This window comes from Gopherus flavomarginatus, chromosome 3, assembly GCF_025201925.1.
Source record: "Gopherus flavomarginatus isolate rGopFla2 chromosome 3, rGopFla2.mat.asm, whole genome shotgun sequence".
Classification (NCBI taxonomy): domain Eukaryota; kingdom Metazoa; phylum Chordata; order Testudines; family Testudinidae; genus Gopherus; species Gopherus flavomarginatus.
In genome coordinates this window covers 2,076,078-2,098,545 of record NC_066619.1, presented here as the reverse complement: position 1 = coordinate 2,098,545, position 22,468 = coordinate 2,076,078, and the positions used below count along the sequence as shown (strand labels likewise).

Sequence of the window (22,468 nt, the reverse complement as noted above, 5' to 3'; positions counted from 1 at the left end):
CTCCATATGTAGAAGGCAATATGGGTATCACGGAGACCAGAGAAGGAATTGGAAGAAGGTTTTATAAAGAGCATAAGCCCTCATGCTTTGTGACAAAAGCCAGCCACTAGCAGCCTTGGAGCTAGGAGGAAACCCTGTGGTTTGGTTATGACGTAGTCTGTGTGGTTTCTTGCACCTTCCTCTGTAGCATCTGCTACCGGTAACTGTTGGAGACAGCAGACTGGATGAGAAGGACCCTGGTCTTATTCTGGTATGGCAGCTCCTCTGTGCCTAAAGAGAGCTAACTGAATTTGGAATAAAAACAGACGGGCTCTCTGGTGCTCAGAAATGGATCGATCCACTCACAAGTTCCTCCTTTTGCTTCCCCCTTTTTGCTTTTTCTCTGCCCTTTCGTTTCCCTTTCTAAACCCCTCCACACTAGCATGGGATAACTAGCAAGAGCGGCAGTGGCCCGTAGAATCCAGGCTAGACGTTCCTGGGCTGGGCAGTTTGCCTTCCTGCCCGAGTGTTTCACAGCTTGGTGTGACTGGCATTTTCCTTTTTTATTTTTTTAAAGGAGCAAATCCACTTTCCCTATCTACAGGAAACAGGAGGGGAAAAAAGACAGAAGAATTTGGCAAGTAGCCAAGGCCGGTCAGTGAAGTCAGTAGTAAGGAATTAAGAGTAAATTTAGTCACCAGTTCATCACGGCACAAACCGAGTCTGCAGTGGGTTTTAACTTTGGAGAAAAACCCTATCATGCTTGTTTCCCACTTTAGAGCAACTTTGCTTTCCTAGATGCACATCCTGCGTGTGCAATAACCACAGGAGTTTGTTGATCTGGAGAGGGGATAAAGCAGCGTATAAATGAGAAGAGAGGAGTGTATTCGAGTGCTATGGAGGGCAGTAACTGTTGCTGTGACTTCTAAAAGCCTTCAAGGGTAAGATTTAATGCTTTCTTTTGCCTTGTTTGTTTTTCAGTCAGCTTCAGTTGTAGAAAGTTTGCATTTTTAGACATGGAAGCTTCTGTAAAGTCTGACCAAAATGCGTTGGTTTGGGGGGAGTTAATGACTAAACTGGCACAATTGCTGGGTGGAGCGAGCTGAACTCTGCATGCTTTTAAACACAGACTATTGGGGGAAACTCTGCTATTTGAATTGTTTCACAGTGAGGAAAGTGCAGTTTGCTTTTCTTTCTGCAAAAATCTCTCTCCGCAGCTGTTAAGAAGTAATATGAAAACCGTCGCTAGCTTGCTCAAATGTGTCCATTGCAAATCAGTACTGCTTTCCAGATGTGTCAGTTTAGGGAGTATTTTATATAGAAGCTGTTGGCTGATATTGGGTCATTACTTCAAACCGTGACAGATAATTGACTAAATCTCTTTCCCAGCAATTATCTTGGCACATTGCAGGACTCTGAGTCTTCTCATATGGACACAAGTTTATGAGTTTCCTAGCATGACATTCTGATAAAAAAAAAAATAGAACGATACAAAATGAACATAGTACATGTTCAATGGATTAAAAAATGGCTAACTGGCATGTCTCAAAATATAATTATAGAAGGGGAATCATCATCAAATGGGTGCTTTTCTAGTAGTCTCCCTCAGGAATCGGTTCTTGGCCCTGTGCTATTTAACATTTTATCAAAAACTTGGAATAAAACTTACAATTATTATGGTAAAGATTGCAGATGAGACAAAGATTGGGGAATGGTGAGTAATGAGGACAGGTCACTGATACAGAGCGATCTGGATCACTTGGTAAGCTGAGCGCAAGCAAACAATATGCATTTTAATACTGCCAAAGGTAAAGTTATACATTAGAAGCAAAGAAAGCAGCCCATACTTATGGGATGGGGGACTCTTTCCTGGGAAGCAGTGACTCTAAAAAGATTTGTGAGTCATGGTGGATAATCAGCTGAAAATGAGCTACAGGGCAACGCTGTGGCCTAAAGGGCTAACGTGATCCTGGGATGTATAAACAGAGGAATGTTGTCTGGGAGTAGAGATGTTACATTACCTTGTATTTGGCACTGGTGTAACCACTGCTGGAAGACTTTGCCCAGTTCTGGTGCCCACAATTGAAGAAGAAGGTTGATAAACTGGAGAAGGTTCAGAGAAGAGCCATGAGAATGAGTAAAGGATAAGAAAACCTGCCTTATAGTGATAGACTCAAGGAGCTCAATCTATTTATCTTAACAAAGAGAAGGTTAAGGGGCGACTTGATTAGTCTATAGGTACCTGCATGGAGAACAGACATTTGATAAAGGGCTCTTCAGTCCAGCAGAGGAAGGTCTAACATAATCCAATGACTAGAAACTGAAGCTAGACAAATTCTGACTGGAAATGTGTAACATTTTTAACAGGGGAGTCATTAACCCAAAGAACAAATCTCCATCACTGACCATTTAAAAAACCAGATAGAATGTTTTTCTAAAAGCTCTGCTCTAGTTCCAACAGAAATTAATGGAGGACAGTCATATGATCCCGTTTGACACAGGAAGTCAGTGCCATGCAGGAGGTCAGACTGGATGATCACAAAGACTCCAAGGCCAGAAGGGACCAGTGAAAACCTTCAGCTTTTGAAGAGCTCTTCAGAATGTGATCACTGAAGGGCTGGCTCAGCTCAGAGCCTCAGCAGCGCTCTCTGGTTGCCCTATTTTTGATCCAAAAGAAAACCTGTTGGGCTTCTAGGAAATATTTCAACTTGTCAGTCGGTGCTACTAGAGTACAGGTTGGGTCACTACTTCCAGCATGAGTCCCATTTGCAGAATTCATCACCTAGGTTTCCTAGAACTTATTCCAGGCTGAAATCGGTCAAACCCAGCCTCAGCCCAAGGCAGCAAGGGAGGTCCAGTGGTCGGGTTGCTAGCCTGAGGCTCAGAAGGCCTGAGTTTAATTCTGTTTTGCCACAAGCTTCCTGTGTGATTGTAGGCAAGTCACTTTGTCTCTTGGTGCCTTAGTTCCCCATCGGCAAAATGGTAAGAACAACTCTGCCTTACGTTAGGGACGTTCTGTGAGGATATGTACAGCAGGGTTGTGAGGTGCTCACACAATGCAATGAGGGAGACTAGACTGTTTTGTTTGAAGACCAAAATTTTAAAATTTCAGTTCCCAAAGAGAGAGAACCGAATCCCCCTTTACCTCTAGGCACCAATATTAACAATTTGGCTGAACTATTTAGTACTTCACATCTGCAAAGGGAGCACTTTATATAAGCATTTACTATAGCGGCACCATTACAAAGTCAGCACTGCCCACCTTTACCCTAGAGTGGTGTCTAGACAACACAGATTTCTTCTCTCCTAAACACAGGAAAGTGTGCAGTGTCTTGGAGACCACCGTGTGTGTGACACCTGCTGGTAAATGTTGTCTTTTTAGTTGCAGCAACTATAGGCAAGTATTGTGCCCACTGAATAGGTGGGTAAACTAATTTGGAAAGAATTAAAAGAAATTAGCTGGGAATTTGCCTATTCTATTTCACTCCAAAAATTTCTTGCAAAATCTCAGAGTGTCCTGTGGCACCTTATAGACTAACAGACGTTTTGGAGCATGAGCTTTCGTGGGTGAATACCCACTTCGTCAGATGCATGTAGTAGAAATTTCCAGGGGCAGGTATATATATGCAGGCAAGCTAGAGATAACGAGGTCAGTTCAATCAGGGAGGATGAGGCCTTGTTCTAGCAGTTGAGGTGTGAAAACCAAGGGAGGAGAAACTGGTTTTGTAGTTGGCAAGCCATTCACAGTCTTTGTTTAATCCTGAGCTGATGGTGTCAAATTTGCAGATGAACTGAAGCTCAGCAGTTTCTCTTTGAAGTCTGCTCCTGAAGTTTTTACTCAGACCCTATGCCACCAGCACTCCCAGCTATCTCCGTGACACCACTGATTTTCTGAGGAAACTACAATGCATTGGTGACCTTCCAGAAAACACCATCCTAGCCACCATGGATGTAGAGGCTCTCTACACGAACATCCCACACACAGATGGAATACAAGCTGTCAGGAACAGTATCCCTGATGATGCTACAGCACAACTGGCTGCTGAGCTCTGTGCCTTTATCCTCACAGACAACTATTTCAAATTTAATGACAATATATATCTCCAGATCAGTGGCACAGCTATGGGCACCCGCATGGCCCCACAATATGCCTATATTTTTATGGCTGACGTGGAACAACGCTTCCTTAGCTCTCGTCCACTCACGCCCCTTCTCTGCCTACGCTACATTAATGACATCTTCATCATCTGGACCCATGGGAAGGAGACTCTGGAAAAATTCCACCACGATTTCAACAGCTTCCACCCCACCATCAACCTCAGCCTGGACCAATCTACACGGGAGGTCCACTTCCTAGACACCATGGTGCAAATAAGTGATGGCCACATTACCACCACCCTATACTGAAATCCTACTGACCGCTATGCCTACCTTCATACCTCCAGCTTCCATCCCGGGCACATCACACGATCCATTGTCTACAGCCAACCACTGAGGTACAACCGCATCTGCTCTAACCCCTCAGACAGAGACCAACACCTACAAAATCTCCACCAAGCATTCTCAAAACTACAATACCTGCATGAGGAAATAAGGAAACAGATCAACAGAGCCAGACGTGTACCCAGAAGCCTCCTACTGCAAGACAAACCCAAGAAAGAAACCAACAGGACTCCACTGGCCATCACATACAGCCCCCAGCTAAAACCCCTCCAACGCATCATCAAGGATCTACAACCCATCCTGGACAATGATCCCAACTTTCACAGGCCTTGGGTGGCAGGCCAGTCCTCGCCCACAGGCAACCTGCCAACCTGAAACACATTCTCACCAGTAACTGCACACCGCACCATAGTAACTCTAGTTCAGAGACCAATCTATGCAACAAACCTCGATGCCAACTCTGCCCACATATCTACACCAGCGACACCATCACATGACCTAACCAGATCAGCCACACCATCACCGGTTCATTCACCTGCACATTCACCAATGTAATATACGCCATCATATGCCAGCAATGCCCCTCTGCTATGTACATCGACCAAACTGGACAGTCTCTATGGAAAAGGATAAATGGACACAAATCAGATATTAGAAATGGCAATATACAAAAACCTGTAGTAGAACACTTCAACCTCCCTGGCCACACTATAGCAAACCTTAAGGTAGCCATCCTGCAGCAAAAAAACTTCAGGACCAGACTTCAAAGAGAAACTGCTGAGCTTCAGTTCATCTGCAAATTTGACACCATCAGCTCAGGATTAAACAAAGACTGTGAATGGCTTGCCAATTACAGAACCAGTTTCTCCTCCCTTGGTTTTCACACCTCAACTGCTAGAACAAGGCCTCATCCTCCCTGATTGAACTACCTCATTATCTCTAGCTTGCCTGCATATATATACCTGCCCCTGGAAATTTCCACTACATGCATCTGACGAAGTGGGTATTCACCCACAAAAGCTCATGCTCCAAAACGTCTGTTAGTCTATAAGGTGCCACAGGACTCTTTGCTGCTTTTACAGATCCAGACTAACACGGCTACCCCTCTGATACTTGCAAAATCTCAACAATCCTTCCTACCCCCACTGCTACTGATGGGAGTTCCAAGCTCAGGGCCTCTTCTCGTGGTGTGTAGTATTACTTCTCTCAGGTCAGTTGGCTGGCACGTGCCACCAGCTGCCATGAACTTGCTCTGGCTCTCATTGGCTACACGCTTTGCCTGCTTTCAGCCCTCTAACTATTTATTGGTGAGCTAGTTAGTATTTTAATGGAAGGATATTTTTGTTCTAAAGTTTGGGAAGGTTTATAGATTCTTCATCAGATGGATGCAAATAAAACCATCCGATTACATGCAGAGACTCAATTGCTGTGGAGAGTGATCATGTGCACAAATGGCACGTGCTCTGTATTTCAAATATCACATGGCTATTTACAGTGTGAGATGCTGGCCAAGACACTGACCGCACCCTCCATTCTGGACATCTGCCCTCTGATCATGAGAGTAGTGCAAAGTCTCCAGAGCTGATTGGACTCATTGCCACTTTTGACATGCAGAGAGCGAAAAGAACAGGAGTACTTGTGGCACCTTAAAGACTAACAAATTTGTTTGAACATAAGCTTTCATGGGCTACAGCCCACTTCATTAGATGCACAGAATGGAACATATAGTAAGAAAATATATACACATAAAGAGAACATGAAAAGATGGAAGTTGCCATACCAACGCTAAGAGGCTAATTAATTAAGATGAGCTATAATCAGCAGGAGAGCAGAAGAGCCTTCTTCCACATCCAGTTTGCAGGAGACTCTGTCCTTCCTGAATGAGGAATTAGCTCCGGTGAGACATGCCTTTAGATTAGACTGTTGTACCTCACGGTAACTGGGGTTGAAGATAAAAGGCAGCTTGCCTCTTAGGCAGCTAAAAATACTTAGAGTACATTTACTCCTGAAAGAGTCTAGATCAGCGTTTCCCAAATGTGGGGCTTTTCTTGCGGCTACAGCCTACTGGGCAGTGATGGAGGAGGGGCACAGCAGTGGCCCTTCCCCTGGGGCTGCCAGCAGGGGTTGGGCCCTGTCCCCCTCTGGAGCCACAAATGCCAGAAGAACAGGCAGCCACCTTCCCAGGCTATGGGGTTTCGTGCTCTGATCACAGGTCTTTGGGTTCTGGCCCCAGGTTCGCCACCCTCCCCTCCCCGGCCTCCCTACCCATCTCTCCATCCAGGGCTTAATTTGTCCCCCAGCTGGCCAGGGTCCTCCTAGGATGATTTAGTTGGGGATTGGTACTGCTTTGAGCAGGGGGTTGGACTAGACACCTCCTGAGGTCCCTCCGAACCCTGAGATTCTATGATTCTAGGGCTGAGTAAGTCTGTTGTGAAAAACGATATTTGTACGTTTGTTAATCATTTTCACAGCCTCCCAGCTAGCTAACAAGTCTGCCATGACAAGGGATATTAACAAACTACAAATATCAGTTTTCACAGCAGCAGACCTACTAGCTAGCAAGTCTAAAAATAAAGCAACCAAAAAAGCAAAAGAAACAACAACAAAAAAGACACAGAACCTTCTTTTGTTTTTGTTCTGTTTAGATCCAGTAAAGAATTGAGGCAACTGTACATTATTTTTATTATTGAGTCTACAAAAAAACCCTACATGATTACAATGAAAATTACGATTTGAACATGGATATGTGCATATTTATTTGTTTTTCCTAAAGTTAATTAAGTGTCTTAGGAAAAATTGTCAGAGTGACCACCAGTGAGAGTTGGTGGCCGCACTCTGAGGCCACCAAAAATTTTCTTGTGAGAACCTTAGGTCTAGATTCTGGCTCTTACCTTTAAGATTTTTGAAGGCTTGGACCTAGTTCACAGACACTCCCTCTCCCCACCAAGGCCACTGCTCTCGTGGATGCTGAAGCAATATCCACAGCGAGACAGGCAGAGGCAGCGTCAATGGTCTTTGACTGTGGAACTCCTTTTTTCGGGGGGAGCTGAATGAGCCCCAGCTAGACTGTGTGCAGAATGCCATGCTAAAGCCTCTTTGCAGTAACAGGGGAAGAATTAATCCGCTATTAAACAAAACCCACCACCCCTCAGGATGCAGACTCTGCTAAATCAGTGACTGAGCTTGGTATGGTGAGCAATAGAGCATCCTAATTCTGTGTGTGATGCCGATGCTGTATGGAAGTTGGGAGGATGGAAGAAATGTTAACTGCTGTGGGATTTTTTTACGTTCCAGGCTTAATGAGTTACAGTTACTCAGGAGCAACTTTGCATTAGCATTTTGGGCAGAGAGGATCTGCCCAGAAAGTTTTGGATTCAGATCAAAGCTTCTCCAGGGATCTGGGGGATTTGTTTCTGTTTATCTCTAATTCCAGGAGGGGAGAGGAGACCAAATTAATTCTCGGCACAACTCCAATGAAGCTACACCAGGGCGGCATTTGGGCCATATACATTTTATTCAGTTCTTAGTAGAGGGAGAAAATATATACAGTCTGATGTCCCTGTCCCCTCAGGTGTCTTCACTGCAGCACACGTAGGTTTGGATGGCTAACTGGTGGTAGAATTAATCTCAAATGAGAGCTGGCTTCTCCCTGTTGAAGTTACACACACATCCCCACCCACCAGAGATGGGTCAGGGTCTTTCACATGGAATTTATTTCTGGAGGTTGTTTCAACCAGATGTTTGTATTTTCTTATTTAACAGTTTGTGTTATGAATTTGACATTATTTCTCATATTAAATACTGTACTGGTTAGATTTCTCTACAGTACAGAGAGCTGTATGGAAAACCTGAGCCAGGGCTGGATGTGGAGAATTTGGGGCAAGCTTTCTACATTTAGAAGCTTCTCTGAGGTCACCCCATTAGAGTGTCCTTCATGAGCAGTTCTGGCATCAGGATACTGGACTGCAAGGATGGGTGTTTGTATCTCAAGGCCTTCACTTCATGCTAGGCATCTGATCAGGGAGTGAGTCAACCTCAGAGTGGCAAAGCATATAGAGAGAATGGTACTTAATCAGAACTAACCGAATGCCAAGGCTTCTCCATATCAGGCTCGGCAGAAATTAGTGCTGTGCTGGGATATGAGCTGCAGAACTCACTCAGAGATACTGAAATAGTACTAGGGTACGAAGGGTATTGGCTCATTCCTGTTGTCTACGTCAGCTCTTACTACAAATGAAAGAGAAACCCTGAACATGTGGAATGGGGTGCGGGGGCTGAAAATGAAGAAATGCATGAGAACTGATAGTAATGGACATTATCCCCTGGCCGAATATGCTGACACTTGCAGCAAAGACACTGGTTGTCTGCAGCTTTGTGCTGGGACACTGTATTTCAGTGACAGTCTGTGGCTTTGTTCTCAGTGGCTGCATTTTGAGGGATCATTTCCCACTAAAGCATGAGAGCTTGTTGGCGTTGCCTCGTTGCTGTTATCCAGAAAACTTGTTTTAATAACAACCTGGGGAGTACCTGAACCTTCCCCGGCTGGCCCTGTTAGCCAGGTAAGGCTCAATTCCTCACAACAATCATGGCAAAATCCATCAAGCACACAGGAACGGAAACTCGTTGGAGTGTGGGAGGGGGCTTTGGGCTGGAGAAGGGGGTTGGAGTGTATGGTGGGGTGGACTCCGGGCAACACTTACTTCAGGTGGTTCCTGGAAGCGGCCGGCATGTCCCTGCAGCCCATAGGTGGAGATGTGGCCAGGTGGTTCTGCACACTGCCCCCATCCACAGGCGCCACCCCCACAGCTCCCATTGGCTGCAGTTCCTGGCCAATGGGAGCTGCGGAGCCAGCGCTCGGGACAGAGGCCGCACGCGGAGCCTCCCTGGCCACCACTGCCTAGGGGCCACCGGGACATGCCAGCTGCTACCAGGAGCCGCATGGAGCCAGGGCAGGCAGGGAGCCTGACTTAGCCCTGTTGTGCCACCAACTGGACTTTTAATGGCCCGGTCAATGGTAATGACTGGCAACCCTAGCTGTCACTGTGAGTGCTAGCCTCAGGCCATACCTGTGCACCCCAAGGCAATGTCTGAGAGTATGGGTGGCATGAAGGAGGAAGGTGCTTTGCACCCTGTCTCCCCCCTGACCTATTCCCTGTGCAGGATCAGAACCGAGTGGCTCCAAATGTCCCAGTCAAGTAACCTGGGTTTATGCAGGATGACCGGAAAACCTGAGATGATTGTGTAATTAATAATCACCACGGGAAGAACTGCAGCCATTGTTCGTATTGTTTAGGAATTGAACCTCTTCCATTTGAAGGCTGCAGATCTTTATTTTTTATGCGGCAGGAATCCTCATTGTAAATAATCTTCTCTTCTCTTCCCCAGAAATTCCATGGAATTGCACTGAAAGAAACTCTTGGGATGCCGCTCTCTGGATTCAAGTTTGGAAAGAAGAAATTGAAAGGTAAGGCAGAGCCAGGCAGATCCCCTTGTCTGTGGCAATCCACAGACTGTACACACAGTACCCAGTCTCTGACTCCTACATCAATGCTTGGGAGCACATCTGACACCTGTGGAGTTGGCCAGGGTGTCTAGGTACAGCCACATTCTGTTTACTTGCCCAGCACTGGGATCTCCCCCAAGGACGTGCTGTAAACTGAGTCCTGGTGAACAAGATAATGTTGAAACAGAACTGTGAAGCTTGAGCTATACCCCAGGAATGGCTGGATTTGGAAAATCTTGGGCTTGTCTCCTTGTGCACACAGCCCTGTGGCCCTGCAGCCTCCAATAGCTGACAAAACATGCTGCTGGCAAATGAAGGTGAAGGCTTGATTGCAGCCTTTTGATGATGATGTGGAATTAATGGCAATGACCCAGGTACTCCTCCCTGCTAGGAGGCAGAGGGAGGAGCAGAGAGAGTGACAAGGGGAGGCAGCAATCTGAAAGCTACAAAGCAGAGGAGTGCTAAGTACAGCAGACTCTCCAGACCCTGATCTCCCTGGGATTCCAAGTCAGAGCCTGGGACGAGAGGGAGTGGAGCTAGGAAGCAGCCAGTCTGCCCAACGTGATCTTCTCAAGACCCCATGGAGTTTCCCTTGGAAATCCATGCAGAAGTGGATGCTGCTTTGAGCAGCATGAACGTCCATTTGCACCTGCAACTACTGTTGTGGCTGGGGAATAGCAGCAGGGAGGCCAATGGCAGCTCTTCTGGGAGAGGACTGGCATCAGCTAAGCAATGCTGCAGTGGAGGTTGGCTCCTTACATAAAGGCCCTGGGATCCAGAGACTCTGCCTGCTGACTTTTGGGCTCTGAGGGCGAAGAGGCCCTGTTCTCTTTAGGTCCACGAGGCTACAAGTCACTCTCTGGCAGGAGCTTGGACAGTCTGGTCCCTTGTAGTGTCCTGTGGCCTTTTCTTCTTTCCCACAAGTGTTTTAGTGGGAGCAGAGGATGGGAACCACCAACAGGCTTTTTAAATTAAGAAGTGTGTAAGGAAGAACCTGAGGGGGAAATCAAAATGCCTTGGCCGTGTTCAGAAGCAAGTCACATGAGTGTCACTTGCACCTTCTGTCAGACCCTTGGCCAGGGTCACTGCACTAACTTCGATCCCCTGACATCATGTAACTTCCCCACTTTGCACACCTCCTTCCAGCTTGGCCCACTGAGTCTAAGGGAATCCACCTCACATACTGAGGCAGGTCAGAGAGGAGAGCAGCGGCAAAGGTATGAGAATGTGTTAAGTTCACACATCTTGTAATCCCTGGGGCCAGGTCTATACTATAAACATACACTGTTATAACTGCGTCGCTCTGGGGTGTTAAAAATCCACCCCCCTAAGTAACGCCGTTGTACTGACCTAACCCCGGTAGAGAGAGTGCTACGCCAATGGGAGGGCTTCTCACATCGACAGAGCCACTACCTCGTGGGGAGGTGGATTCACTACGCTGATAGGAGACGCTCTCCTGTCGACATAATAGCCTCTTCACTGAAGTGCTGCAGCGGTGCTGGGGCAGCTGTGCCACTGCAGCATTTGAAATATAGACCTGCCCTCGAGGTGTGCTACTCTCACTCAGGTGCCTTTAGTCTTGATTAGACTGAGCGCTTTACGTCAGGCATAAAGTTTCCTCATTCCACACCATAGATCCTAGGTGAATACCTCGCTCTCTGTCACGAGATTGTGTTGAGAGAGACCGGAGACATTTTCCCTTGCCTTTCCAGGGGTTCTGTTTGTTTCTCTCTGTCTGAAGGGGTATAAGAATATAAGAACGGCCATACTGGGCCAGACCAATGATCCATCTAGCACAGTATCCTGTCTGCCAACAGTGGCCAATGCTAGATGCTTCAGAGGGAATGAGCTGAGCAGGGTATTTATTGAGCGATTAATCCTTTGTCATCCAGTCCCAGCTTCTGGCAGTGTGAGGTTCAGGGACATCTAGAGCATGGGGTTGTTCCTCTGACCATCTTGGCTAATAGCCATTGATGGACCTGTCCTCCAGGAACTTGTTGTACTCATTTATGCTTTTGGCCTTCACAACATCCCTTGACAATGAATTCTAGTGGTTCACTGCGCATTGTGTGAAGAATAACTTTCTTATGTTTGTTTTAAAACTACTGCCTATTAATTTAATTGAGTGACTACTGGTTTGTAAAAGCAGCAAAGAGTCTTGTGGCACCTTATGGACTAACAGATGTATCAGAGCATGAGCTTTCGTGGGTGAATACCCACTTTGTCGGATGCATATGGGTATTCACTCACGAAAGCTCATGCTCCGATACGTCTGTTAGTTTATAAGGTGCCACAGGACTCTGCTGCTTTTACAGATCCAGACTAACACGGCGACCCCTCCAATACTGGTTTGTGTGTTATGTGAATGGGTAAATAACACTTCTCTATTCACTTTCTCCACAACAGTCATGATTTTATAGGCCTCTGTCATATACCCCCCATAGTCGCCTCTTTTCTAAACTGAACAGTCCCAGACTTTTTAATCTTCCTTCATTTGGAAGTTGTTCCATACCCCTAATCATTTTTGCTGTCCTCTATATTTTTTCTCTTTTCTGAGATGCGGCAACTGGAACAGCACACAGTATTCAGAATGTGGGCGTAGCATGGATTTATATAGTGTCACTGTGATATTTTCTGTCTTATTATCTATCCCTTTTCTAACGATTCCTAACATTCTGTTAGGCTTTTTGACTGTTGCTACACATTGAACAGATGTTTTTAGAGAAATAACCATGATGACTTCAAGATCTTTCTTGAGTTGTAACAGATAATTTAGATGCCATCATTTTGTTTGTACAGTTGGAATTATGTTTTCCAAAGTACATTACTTTTCACTCATCGACATTGAATTTCATCTGCCATTTTATTGCCGTCACCGAAATCGCTTTGTAACACTTCACTGTACGATTTGAATGTAACTTGAATAATTTTATATTGTTCGAAAATTTTACCACCTCACTGTTTTACTCCTTTTTCCAGATCATTTATGAATATGTTGAACAGCTCTGGTCCCAGTACAGATCCTTGGAGTACCCCATTATTTACCCCTCTTTACTGTGAAACTGACTATTTACTCCTATCCTTTGTTTCCTGTCTTTTAATCAGTTACTGATCCATGAGAGGACCTTCCTTCTTATCCCATGACAGCTTCCTTTGCTTAAGAGCCTTTGGTGAGGGACCTTGTCAAAGGTTTTCTCAAAGTCCAAGTACACTATATCCACTGGATCACCCTTGTCCACATGCTTGTTGACTCCCTCAAAGAACTCAGATTGCTGAGGCATGATTTCCCTTTACAGAAGCTATGTTGATTCTTCTCCAACAAATTGTGTTCATCTATGACTCCGATCATTCTGTTCTTTACTACTGAAGTTAGGCTTACAGGCCTGTAGTTTCCAGGATTGCCTCTGGAGGCATCTTTAAAAACCAGTGTTACATTAGCTATCCACCAGTCATCTGGTACAAAGGCTGATTAAAGAATATATTGTATACCACAGTTAGTCCTTCTGAAATTTCATATGAGTTCCTTCAGAACTCTTGGGTGATACCATCTGGGCCTGGTGACTTATTGCTGTTTAATTTATCAGTTTGTTCCAAAATCTCCTCTAATGACACTTCAATCTGGGATGCAGCCAATGAAGTGGGTATTCACCCATGAAAGCTCATGCTTCAATATGTCTGTTAGTCTATAAGGTGCCACAGGACTCTGCTGCTTTTACAGATCCAGACTAACACGGCCACCCCTCTGATACCTTCAATCTGGGAGAGTTCCTCAGATCTGTCACCTAAAAAGAAGAGCTCGAGTGTGGGAATCTCCCTCACACCGTCTGCAGTGAAGACTAATGCAAAGAATTCGGTTAGCTTCTCCGCAACAGCCTTGACTTCCTTGAGTGCTCCTTTAGCACCTCCATCATCCAGACGTACTTAAAAATGCTGTTAGTTTTGGTGTCTTTTGCTAGTTGCTCTTCAAATTACTTTTTGGCCTGCCTGTTTACACTTTTACACTTGACTTGCCAGAGTTTATGTTCCTTTCTATTTTCCTCAATAGGATTTGACTTCCAATTTTTAACAGATTTTTTTTTGCCTCTAATAGCCTCTCTCACTCTGTTGTTTAGCCATGGTGGCATTTCTTGGTCATCTTAATATTTTTTTTATTTGGGGTATACATTTAGTGTGAGTCTCTATTATGATGTATTTAAAGTTTCCATGTAGCTTGCAGCATTTCACTCTTATGACTGTTCCTTTTAATTTCTATTTAAGTAGCCTCCTCATTTGTGTGTAGTTCCCCTTTTTGAAGTTAAATGTTACTGCAATGGGTTTCTTTGGTATCCCCTACTCCCCAAGGATGTTAAATTTATTATGTTGTTGTTGCTATTATCAAGTGGTTCAGCTATAATCACCTCTTGGATCAGATCCTGTGCTCCATTTAGGACTAAATCAACAATTGCTCCTTCTGTTATGGGTTCCAGGACTGGCTGCTCCAAGAGCTGTCATTAATGGTGTCTAGAAATGGTATCTCTGCCTGCCGTCCTGAGGTGACATGTTCCCAGTCAATATGGGGATAGCTGAAATCCCCCATTATTACGGAGTTTTCTAGTCTTGTAGCCTCAAACTAGAATAGTTTGAGTGTGGGAATCTCCATCACCTCCTCTGCAGTGAAGACCAATGCAAAGAATTCTCTTAGCTTCTCCTCAACAGCCTTGTCTTCCTTGAGTTCTCCTTTTTTCTCTTTGGTGTAGATGCAAATATTATTCCCAAATTTAGGCCTTACACTACAGAAGAAGTTTAACAGCTTCCTGAAAGTTAATGTGTAACTCTTAAGAATGAATGGGATTTGTTCCTTTACAGCTTCCTGTTTTGATTCGTGCTCAGTTCAGCCCAGTGATTCTCACCAAATTTATGGGAAATAAAGAGTGAAACTAAAACTTTCAAGAGAATGAAGCATGTTTACTTTTACCCCCGAACAGTCTCTGTTAAAGGTTATTGCTGGGGCTAGCAGAAAACTCCATCCGCCACCTCCCATTTCAAACGTGTCTCGCCCCTCCCCCATTAGAGGGTCAGAAGGGAAGGGACCTTCTGGTCAGGAATGAATTCTTTGTGACTCACCAATGAGGTTTTTGAGCCTCTTCTTGCTGGAGATTAACAATAAGAGAGCCCCTGGCCAGAGCTTGGAGACCGGTTTTCATCCTGCTTGAATAATGGCTTCATAAGTAGAAAAACTAATGTTTAAACAGAGCATTGACTTTTTAAGCAGTATGGGTCTGATTCCCTCTTTGCTATCACCACTGTAACACCACTGAAGTCAATGAACATAGGATATAGATGTACTGGATTAGAACAGGCTTGGGGGTCCCTTAGTCCAGGGTGCTGTCTCCAAGCAGAGCCAACACTAGCTGGTTGAGAGGAAGGTGCAAGTAACCCCATAATAGACATGTATGGGATAATCTGCCCCCCCGAAGGTTTCATCCTAATCCTTAAGATTTAGAGACTGGCTTTTAGCCATGAAGTATGATGTCTGATATCCCTTCCAAAGAGTGCACGAGCTTTTATATTGTTGGTAACCGTATACCTGTTCAGTCCCTCTTTGAATCTTGCTAAAGTATTGACCTCAGAGCCATCGTGTGACAATGAAAAGTTACCCCAGATTACACAAATGTAAAGGAGAATGGAGTTTAGCCCTAATATTCAAATCCTGCAGCTCTGAAGCTGGCAAACCTCCCCCGATGTCATTGGGAGTGTAAGCTCTGGGCCATAGGATTTCGTCAGAAAGCTGTAGAATTAGTGAAACAGAATGTCAATGGAGGAAGTATACTTTTTCAAAGAGTCTCTCACTTAGACTCTTGTCATAAATGGTGTCTGTTCTCAGCAAGGGGACTGCTTCAGAGGTTACACTGGTGTAATTGGATTCATCCCGTTAGGATGAGAACCATTTCATAGTTTCTTCCTTGTGAGACGCGTACTGTGCCTTATGAGCTATGGCCTAAGCAAACTGAGTGGAGTTTTCTTTACATGTCACTGCAGTCCTGCTAAATGGTAACTAGATGAGAGACTGAAGCAGACGCTCTGGATGAGAATTTGTACTTCGGGGTTATTTATACAAACAAAAGGAGGGATGTATGTGTACACGGTATAAAACTAACCTTTCTAACACACGGTCTTTACATTTCATACTGTTTCAAACAGTTGCACAGAAAGCTCTGGGGAGAATGTATTGCTGGGTGGCTGGCACTTGACAATGCTGATAGAGCAGCGAGATGCAATGCTTAGTTAGAAACCAACCAGCAGTGCTACAACGGAAGGCAAATGCAGAGCTTTTCTGATCTGCAGCCACCCATACTTCGGGGGGGGGGGGGATCCCGAACTCTCACAGAGAATGGAAGAAAACAATGGTGAAGTCATGGTCTCCGTGACACCAGTGTAAATCTGGCCTGACTGTACTGATACCCAGAGAGTTATTCCAGAGTTAATGATGTAAATGAGAACAGAATTTGGCCTTGATTAATCAATGTCAGGGAAATAAATGTAATACTCCCCATATGAGCTAAGCACAAGTTGTGTTACAGGGAATACTTCTTAGCTGACTCTTGGGACACTGATCATTCCTACAAGGTTAGTCACCTTGTGTGTGGCCAATGTCTTATAGATCGTGCTGTGGTCACTAGCAGACACTGCCTTGGGAGAAGGTGAGATAGGAACAACTTACTCGCCAGGTCAGCCCTCTCTCTGAGCTGCCTGTCTCAGCCAGGACCCAGCAGGCATGAACTGGCACATATGGAGACAACTGGTGGGAGGGGAAAGTCTGTAGCCCCAAACCTCATGTCTGAACATAGAGCCAACTCTGAAGAGGTAGGCAGGGTGCTTGAGGCGCCTGCTGGTTCTCAGAGCAGGGCTGGGCCCGGGAGGCGGGAGAGAAAGGAAAGGAGGGACCAGGGCAGGGAGAGAGCTGGCCCCGTTGCTGGGGAAAAGCGATGTTAACTCAGCCTTTGTCCTTCCTGACCAAGGACAGGGTAGGCCCACTGCTCAGTGAGGAGGGAGAAACAGGAACAGGAAACTTGGAAATGGCAGAGATGCTTAATGACTTATTTGTTTCGGTCTTCACTGAGAAGTCTGAAGGAATGCCTAACATAGTGAATGCATATGGGAAGGGGGTGGATTTAGAAGATAAAATAAAAAAGAGCAAGTTAAAAATCAATTAGAAAAGTTACATGCCTTCAAGTCACCTGGGCCTGATGAAATGCATCCTAGAATACTCAAGGAGTTAATAGAGGAGGTATCTGAGCCTCTAGCTATTATCTTTGGAAAGTCATGGGAGACGGGAGAGATTCCAGAAGACTGGAAAAGGGCAAATATAGTGCCCATCTATAAAAAGGGAAATAAAAACAACCCAGGAAACTACAGACCAGTTAGTTTAACTTCTGTGCCAGGGAAGATAATGGAGCCAGTAATTAAAGAAATCATCTGCAAACACTTGGAAGGTGGTAAGGTGATAGGGAATAGCCAGCATGGATTTGTAAAGAACAAATCGTGTCAAACTAATCTGATAGCGTTCTTTGATAGGATAACGAGCCTTGTGGATAAGGGAGAAGCGGTGGATGTGGTATACCTAGACTTTAGTAAGGCATTTGATACGGTCTCGCATGATATCCATATTGATAAACTAGGCAAATACAATTTAGATGGGGTTACTATAAGGTGAGTGCATAACTGGCTGGATAACCATACTCAGAGAGTAGTTATTAATGGCTCCCAATCCTGCTGGAAAGGTCTAACAAGTGGGGCTCCACAGGGGTCTGTTTTGGGACCGGCTCTGTTCAATATCTTCATCAACAACTTAGATGTTGGCATAGAAAGTACGCTTATTAAGTTTGCAGACGATACCAAACTAGGAGGGATTGCAACTGCTTTGGAGGACAGGGTCAAAATTCAAAATGATCTGGACAAATTGGAGAAATGATCTGAGGTAAACCGGATGAAGTTCAATAAAGATAAATGCAAAGTGCTCCACTTAGGAAGGAACAATCAGTTTCACACATACAGAATGGGAAGAGACTGTCTAGGAAGGAGCATGGCAGAAAGAGATCTAGGGGTCATAGTGGACCACAAGCTAAATATGAGTCAACAGTGTGATACTGTTGCAAAAAAAGCAAACATGATTCTGGGATGCATTAACAGGTATGTTGTAAACAAGACACGAGAAGTCATTCTTCCACTTTACTCTGGTTAGGTCTCAACTGGAGTATTGTGTCCAGTTCTGGGCACCGCATTTCAAGAAAGATGTGGAGAAATTGGAGAGGGTCCAGAGAAGAGCAACAAGAATGATTAAAGGTCTTGAGAACATGACCTATGAAGGAAGGCTGAAAGAATTGAGTGTATTTAGTTTGGAAAAGAGAAGACTGAGAGGGGACATGATAGCAGTTTTCAGGTATCTAAAAGGGAGTCATCAGGAGGAGGGAGAAAACTTGTTCACCTTAGCTCTAATGATAGAACAAGAAGCAATGGGCTTAAACTACAGCAAAGGAGATTTAGGTTGGACGTTAGGAAAAAATTCCTAACTGTCAGGGTAGTTAAACACTGGAATAAATTGCCTAGGGAGGTTGTGGAATCTCCATCTCTGGAGCTATTTAAGAGTAGGTTAGATAAATGTCTATCAGGGATGGTCTAGACAGTATTTGGTCCTGCCATGAGGGCAGGGGACTGGACTCGATGACCTCTCGAGGTCCCTTCCAGTCCTAGAGTCTATGAATCATCATAGAGCCCTGAGGGTGAGTGTTTTCTGCCTTAATGTTCTCTGGGTTATTGGCAGGCAGGCACGTGGCCCATGATTGGTCCACGGCACGGTGAACAGGGTACTGACCTCCCTGCCTGTGAGAGGAGAACGTGCCAGTCTCCACCCTGCTCTGGGAGCTCTGGTGACAGGGCCCTGGAAAAGAACAGAATGGGGCTGGTAACCCACATCCTGTCCCATGGTGAGAGGGGCCCTCATCCCTCCTGCCCCCGGGCTTGGAAATATCTGGTGACAGTCAATGAGTCTTGCCATGGCTTCTAAAGCCTTTCTATGGCCACAGGACACTGGGGCTGAAACCTGGGGTGCTGCTGCCTTCTCTTTGTTTAGCTGAAGTCAGAGCTGCATGTCTGTTTCACTGGAAAGCCTAGCTAGATTCTAGGTACGGATCGTGCAAAGCAAAGGCACCCATTTGAAGTCATTTCTTCTCCTCCAGTCATCTCTCCCTGCTGGTGAGGATAATAGAAACATTTGCTTTTAAAGAGGGCAGGGCCTAATATTGCACTTTATCTTTAGGTTAAACATTGACTGATCCCAAGAAGGAAATAATTCCAAGTCACCTTGCAGGTCGAGAGTTTAGAATTTGGAGCCTACAAGCCTGCTGTGTAGAAAGAGATGGTGTTTGTACATCATGTACTTAGATACTACGTCAGTTAATATTAGCAGAATTTCCTGTTGCATTAGTGTCCTGCATTGGAATGTCTTCAGTGTTTTACCCACCTTTGCAAATTCCCATTATGATCTGATGTTTGTTTAGTGCTGGTGCTGGACTTGATTCTGTACCAGGCACAAATCAGGCAGCCTGTGCCCAAAGCAGATCACATTTTACAATATTTCTCTTTTTATCGTCTTTCTGGAGAGGAGAGAGAAATCTAGTTCCCTCTGAGGACCCTTTTGCTTTCATTAATTATGGGATACGGTAGGGATGGGCTCCAGATCAGACCTGCAGAACTAGGAGGTAGGAAAGGAAACGAGATGTTTCAGGGGGATCTTGCTCTAGGATTTTTTAAAATTTAAATCCCTGACATTTGGTACAAGTTGGTTCATTCCAAAGGTACCACACGTGATCAAGCCCCAGGTCTTGATCGTCGCTGGGAGGGGTGCTTCTGCAGCATTCAGAGAGCGGACTCTCCAGCAGAGGCTAGCAAAACTACCTGTTATGGAATTTTAACAAGGCACACCCAAGAATCCCCTCCCTCACGCTCACTGTCCTTAGGTCTCCTTTCTTCCATTATGTCCACAAAAAGGGAGTTGTCACTAATCATACAAAATCCTGCAGTGTTTGGCAGGCAGCTGTGCACGTGCCTGCTCCAAACAGCCCATGATTTTATCGCTGTGACCAGTCCCCTCCCAACTGACTGTTACTCCCACCCATTGCATCACGGCACACTTGCAGTGTCAGCCTTTCGGGCAGGCACTGGCAATCTCTCGGCTGTGTAACGCACCCAGCAGGTGTTGGAGCAATATATGAACGCCCTATCACAGAGTGAAGGGTGGACTTGTGGGTAAGGTGTTGGACTGAGACTCTGGACATCTGGGTTCAGTCCTGGCTCTGCCACAGACTGCCTGTGTGAGGTCATGTGACCACTTTGTACCTCAGCTTCCTGGCTGTAAACTGGGCACAAACCACCCTTCCTGCCATGTTTATCCGCTCTATACTTGGCCTGTGAGCTCCTTGGGGTAGGGGACTCTCTAACCATGGGCTCGTGCAGTGATCTCTGCAGGTGCTGCCATAGTACAGATAATACATCCCAATTGTACCATTGCCATCAGAGCTGTCCTTAGTTCCTCCCCAACAGGCCCTGAGATGCTATCATTGACTGGGACACCTGCCAACGCGGCAAACATGTAACCTGGTTTCTTTGGCCCTTGTGGCTGGTACAGAATGGGGAGATTCATCTGAGGGTGTAACCTGGGGTCACTACTGTTGCACCAAGGGGGAATTTTGCACATTGGTTTGTTGTAATAACCTCTCCAAAGGTGATAACTCAGGTTTCTCTCATCTCCTAAGAATGTGGCTATTCAATGATTAATCTTCTCCCCTGGAGCTGCCCTCTGGCTGCTGTCCTGAAGGTCTCCTTGTTTCAGGGATGATGTTAACAATTAGCAACTGACCCAGATTCATCTCCCTAAGGCAATAATTAATATCCCATCAACAATCTGAACAAAGGGTTGTGATTTTCCTATCCCGGTAACATGGTAGTGTCCTCTGGGGGTTGGATTAGTTGGCTGCAGCACAGCATCTCTCTCAGCATGAACAGAACCAGCAGTTTACGAGGCGCCCAAAGAATGTGACTGTCTGCAGAGGGGTGGGGTGGGTCAGGGGGGCCAGGTGTCAGGGTTTCATCACACTATTCTCATCTAATCCAAACACCTTCCATATCTCGGGGTTAGTGAGCACATAATAATGAATTAATAACGCTTGGTGCTGATTTCAGTGTTGTTTGTACACCTCTCCAGAGGCCTGCTGGGCCCTTTTCGACCCACTTGTCCTTAGAGACCCGGGCTGCAGAGGCAGGAGCCATCTTTGTGGATGGAGCATGTCCACTGCTCCTTGCCAGCGTGGCTCCAGGAGTTCTGTTGCAACTGTCTGTCCTCTGGGGGCCATTCATTCACAGCTCAGTATGGGAGATGGGCACACGGGAAGGATGCGTGTAGAGAGGCCAGTCTCCATCCTGCCCCAACCACCCATGGGGTATTCCTGCAGTGCTGGGGGTGGGGGGCTGTGCCGTGCAGCTTGCCCCTCTCATCCATGCATTGACATTGAGTTTCCCCCTGCACGCAGATCGCAGGAGACAATCCAGCCCCTGGCATGAGTGGCTGCAGGTAGGGTTCCAGAGGCTGGTTTGTCGGGCAGGTGGAGCACAGGTTTCTTGCACAGAGTCTGTGTTGTCTCTGTTCTGCTGTCAGGATTGGTGGCTGCATCACTCTTAGGGCTGAGATGGGTCTTTCTTCATGCATCCGGTGTCAGGCCTTAATTTGTGTAAAACTTGGCAAAACCATTCAGTTCCCCACTCCCCAGCAGGCACAGAAACTAATATCCACAAATTCCACCCATTGGCCTGTTTAAGGCACTGCTATCTGCACTTTCATTTATAACCCAGACAAATTTCCATGGTCCTCAGCCAGCTCTCGAATGTAACATTTCATATGACTTTTCCATGCAACTTCCCTACGTTCAGAAGACTGGATGGACAATTCTATTTATAGCTGCTTTTTGGCATGAGTTTAATGTTATTCACTCCAGATGTTGTTCTGTGGCTTAGCTCCTAAATATCTCCGCCTGAAAAAGCAGCCACTTTCCCAGAGACTCGGTTGCTGTGATTAGACCAGGGCCTTGGCACTGGGCCACAGTTACATGTGGTTAGTTTCCAGTGAATGAAATGCTAGGGAGGATTGTTTGTCATTGTTTTCAGCAGCAGCGACGTGGTAACCTGAAGCACAGACATCAGCACTGACTTTCATTCTTTCTTTCCAGTGACTCCAGTCATCTGGAGTACTGTGTCCAGTTTTGGGCTCCACACTACAAGAAGGATGTGGAAAAACTGGAAAAAGTCCAGCAGAGGCAACAAAAATGATTAGGAGGCTGGAGCACATGACTTATGAGGAGAGGCTGAGGGAACTGGGCTTGTTTAGTCTGCAGAAGAGAAGAATGAGGGGGGATTCGGTAATAGCTTTCAACTACCTGAAGGGGGGTTCTAAAGAGGATGGATCTAGACTGTTCCCAGTGGTAGCAGATGACAGAACAAGGAGTAATGGTCTCA

At 45.7% G+C, this 22,468-nt stretch overlaps 1 protein-coding gene across 4 annotated transcripts in view; it reads left to right on the top strand.

The window, feature by feature from the left end:
* Positions 1–266: 266 nt before the first annotated feature.
* LOC127046481 (phospholipid-transporting ATPase FetA-like) overlaps positions 267–22,468 on the top strand; it is a 137,703-nt gene continuing 115,501 nt past the window's right edge. For 2 of the 4 annotated variants that reach the window (XM_050943551.1, XM_050943554.1), the window contains exons 1-2: positions 268–920; positions 9,808–9,886. In XM_050943551.1, the coding sequence (XP_050799508.1) occupies positions 9,844–9,886 (43 nt within the window). In that variant the 5' untranslated portion in view covers positions 268–920; positions 9,808–9,843. Of the gene's footprint in view, positions 921–9,807; positions 9,887–22,468 lie in introns of all 4 variants that reach the window. The other 2 variants (XM_050943553.1, XM_050943550.1) reach the window with 2 other exon arrangements.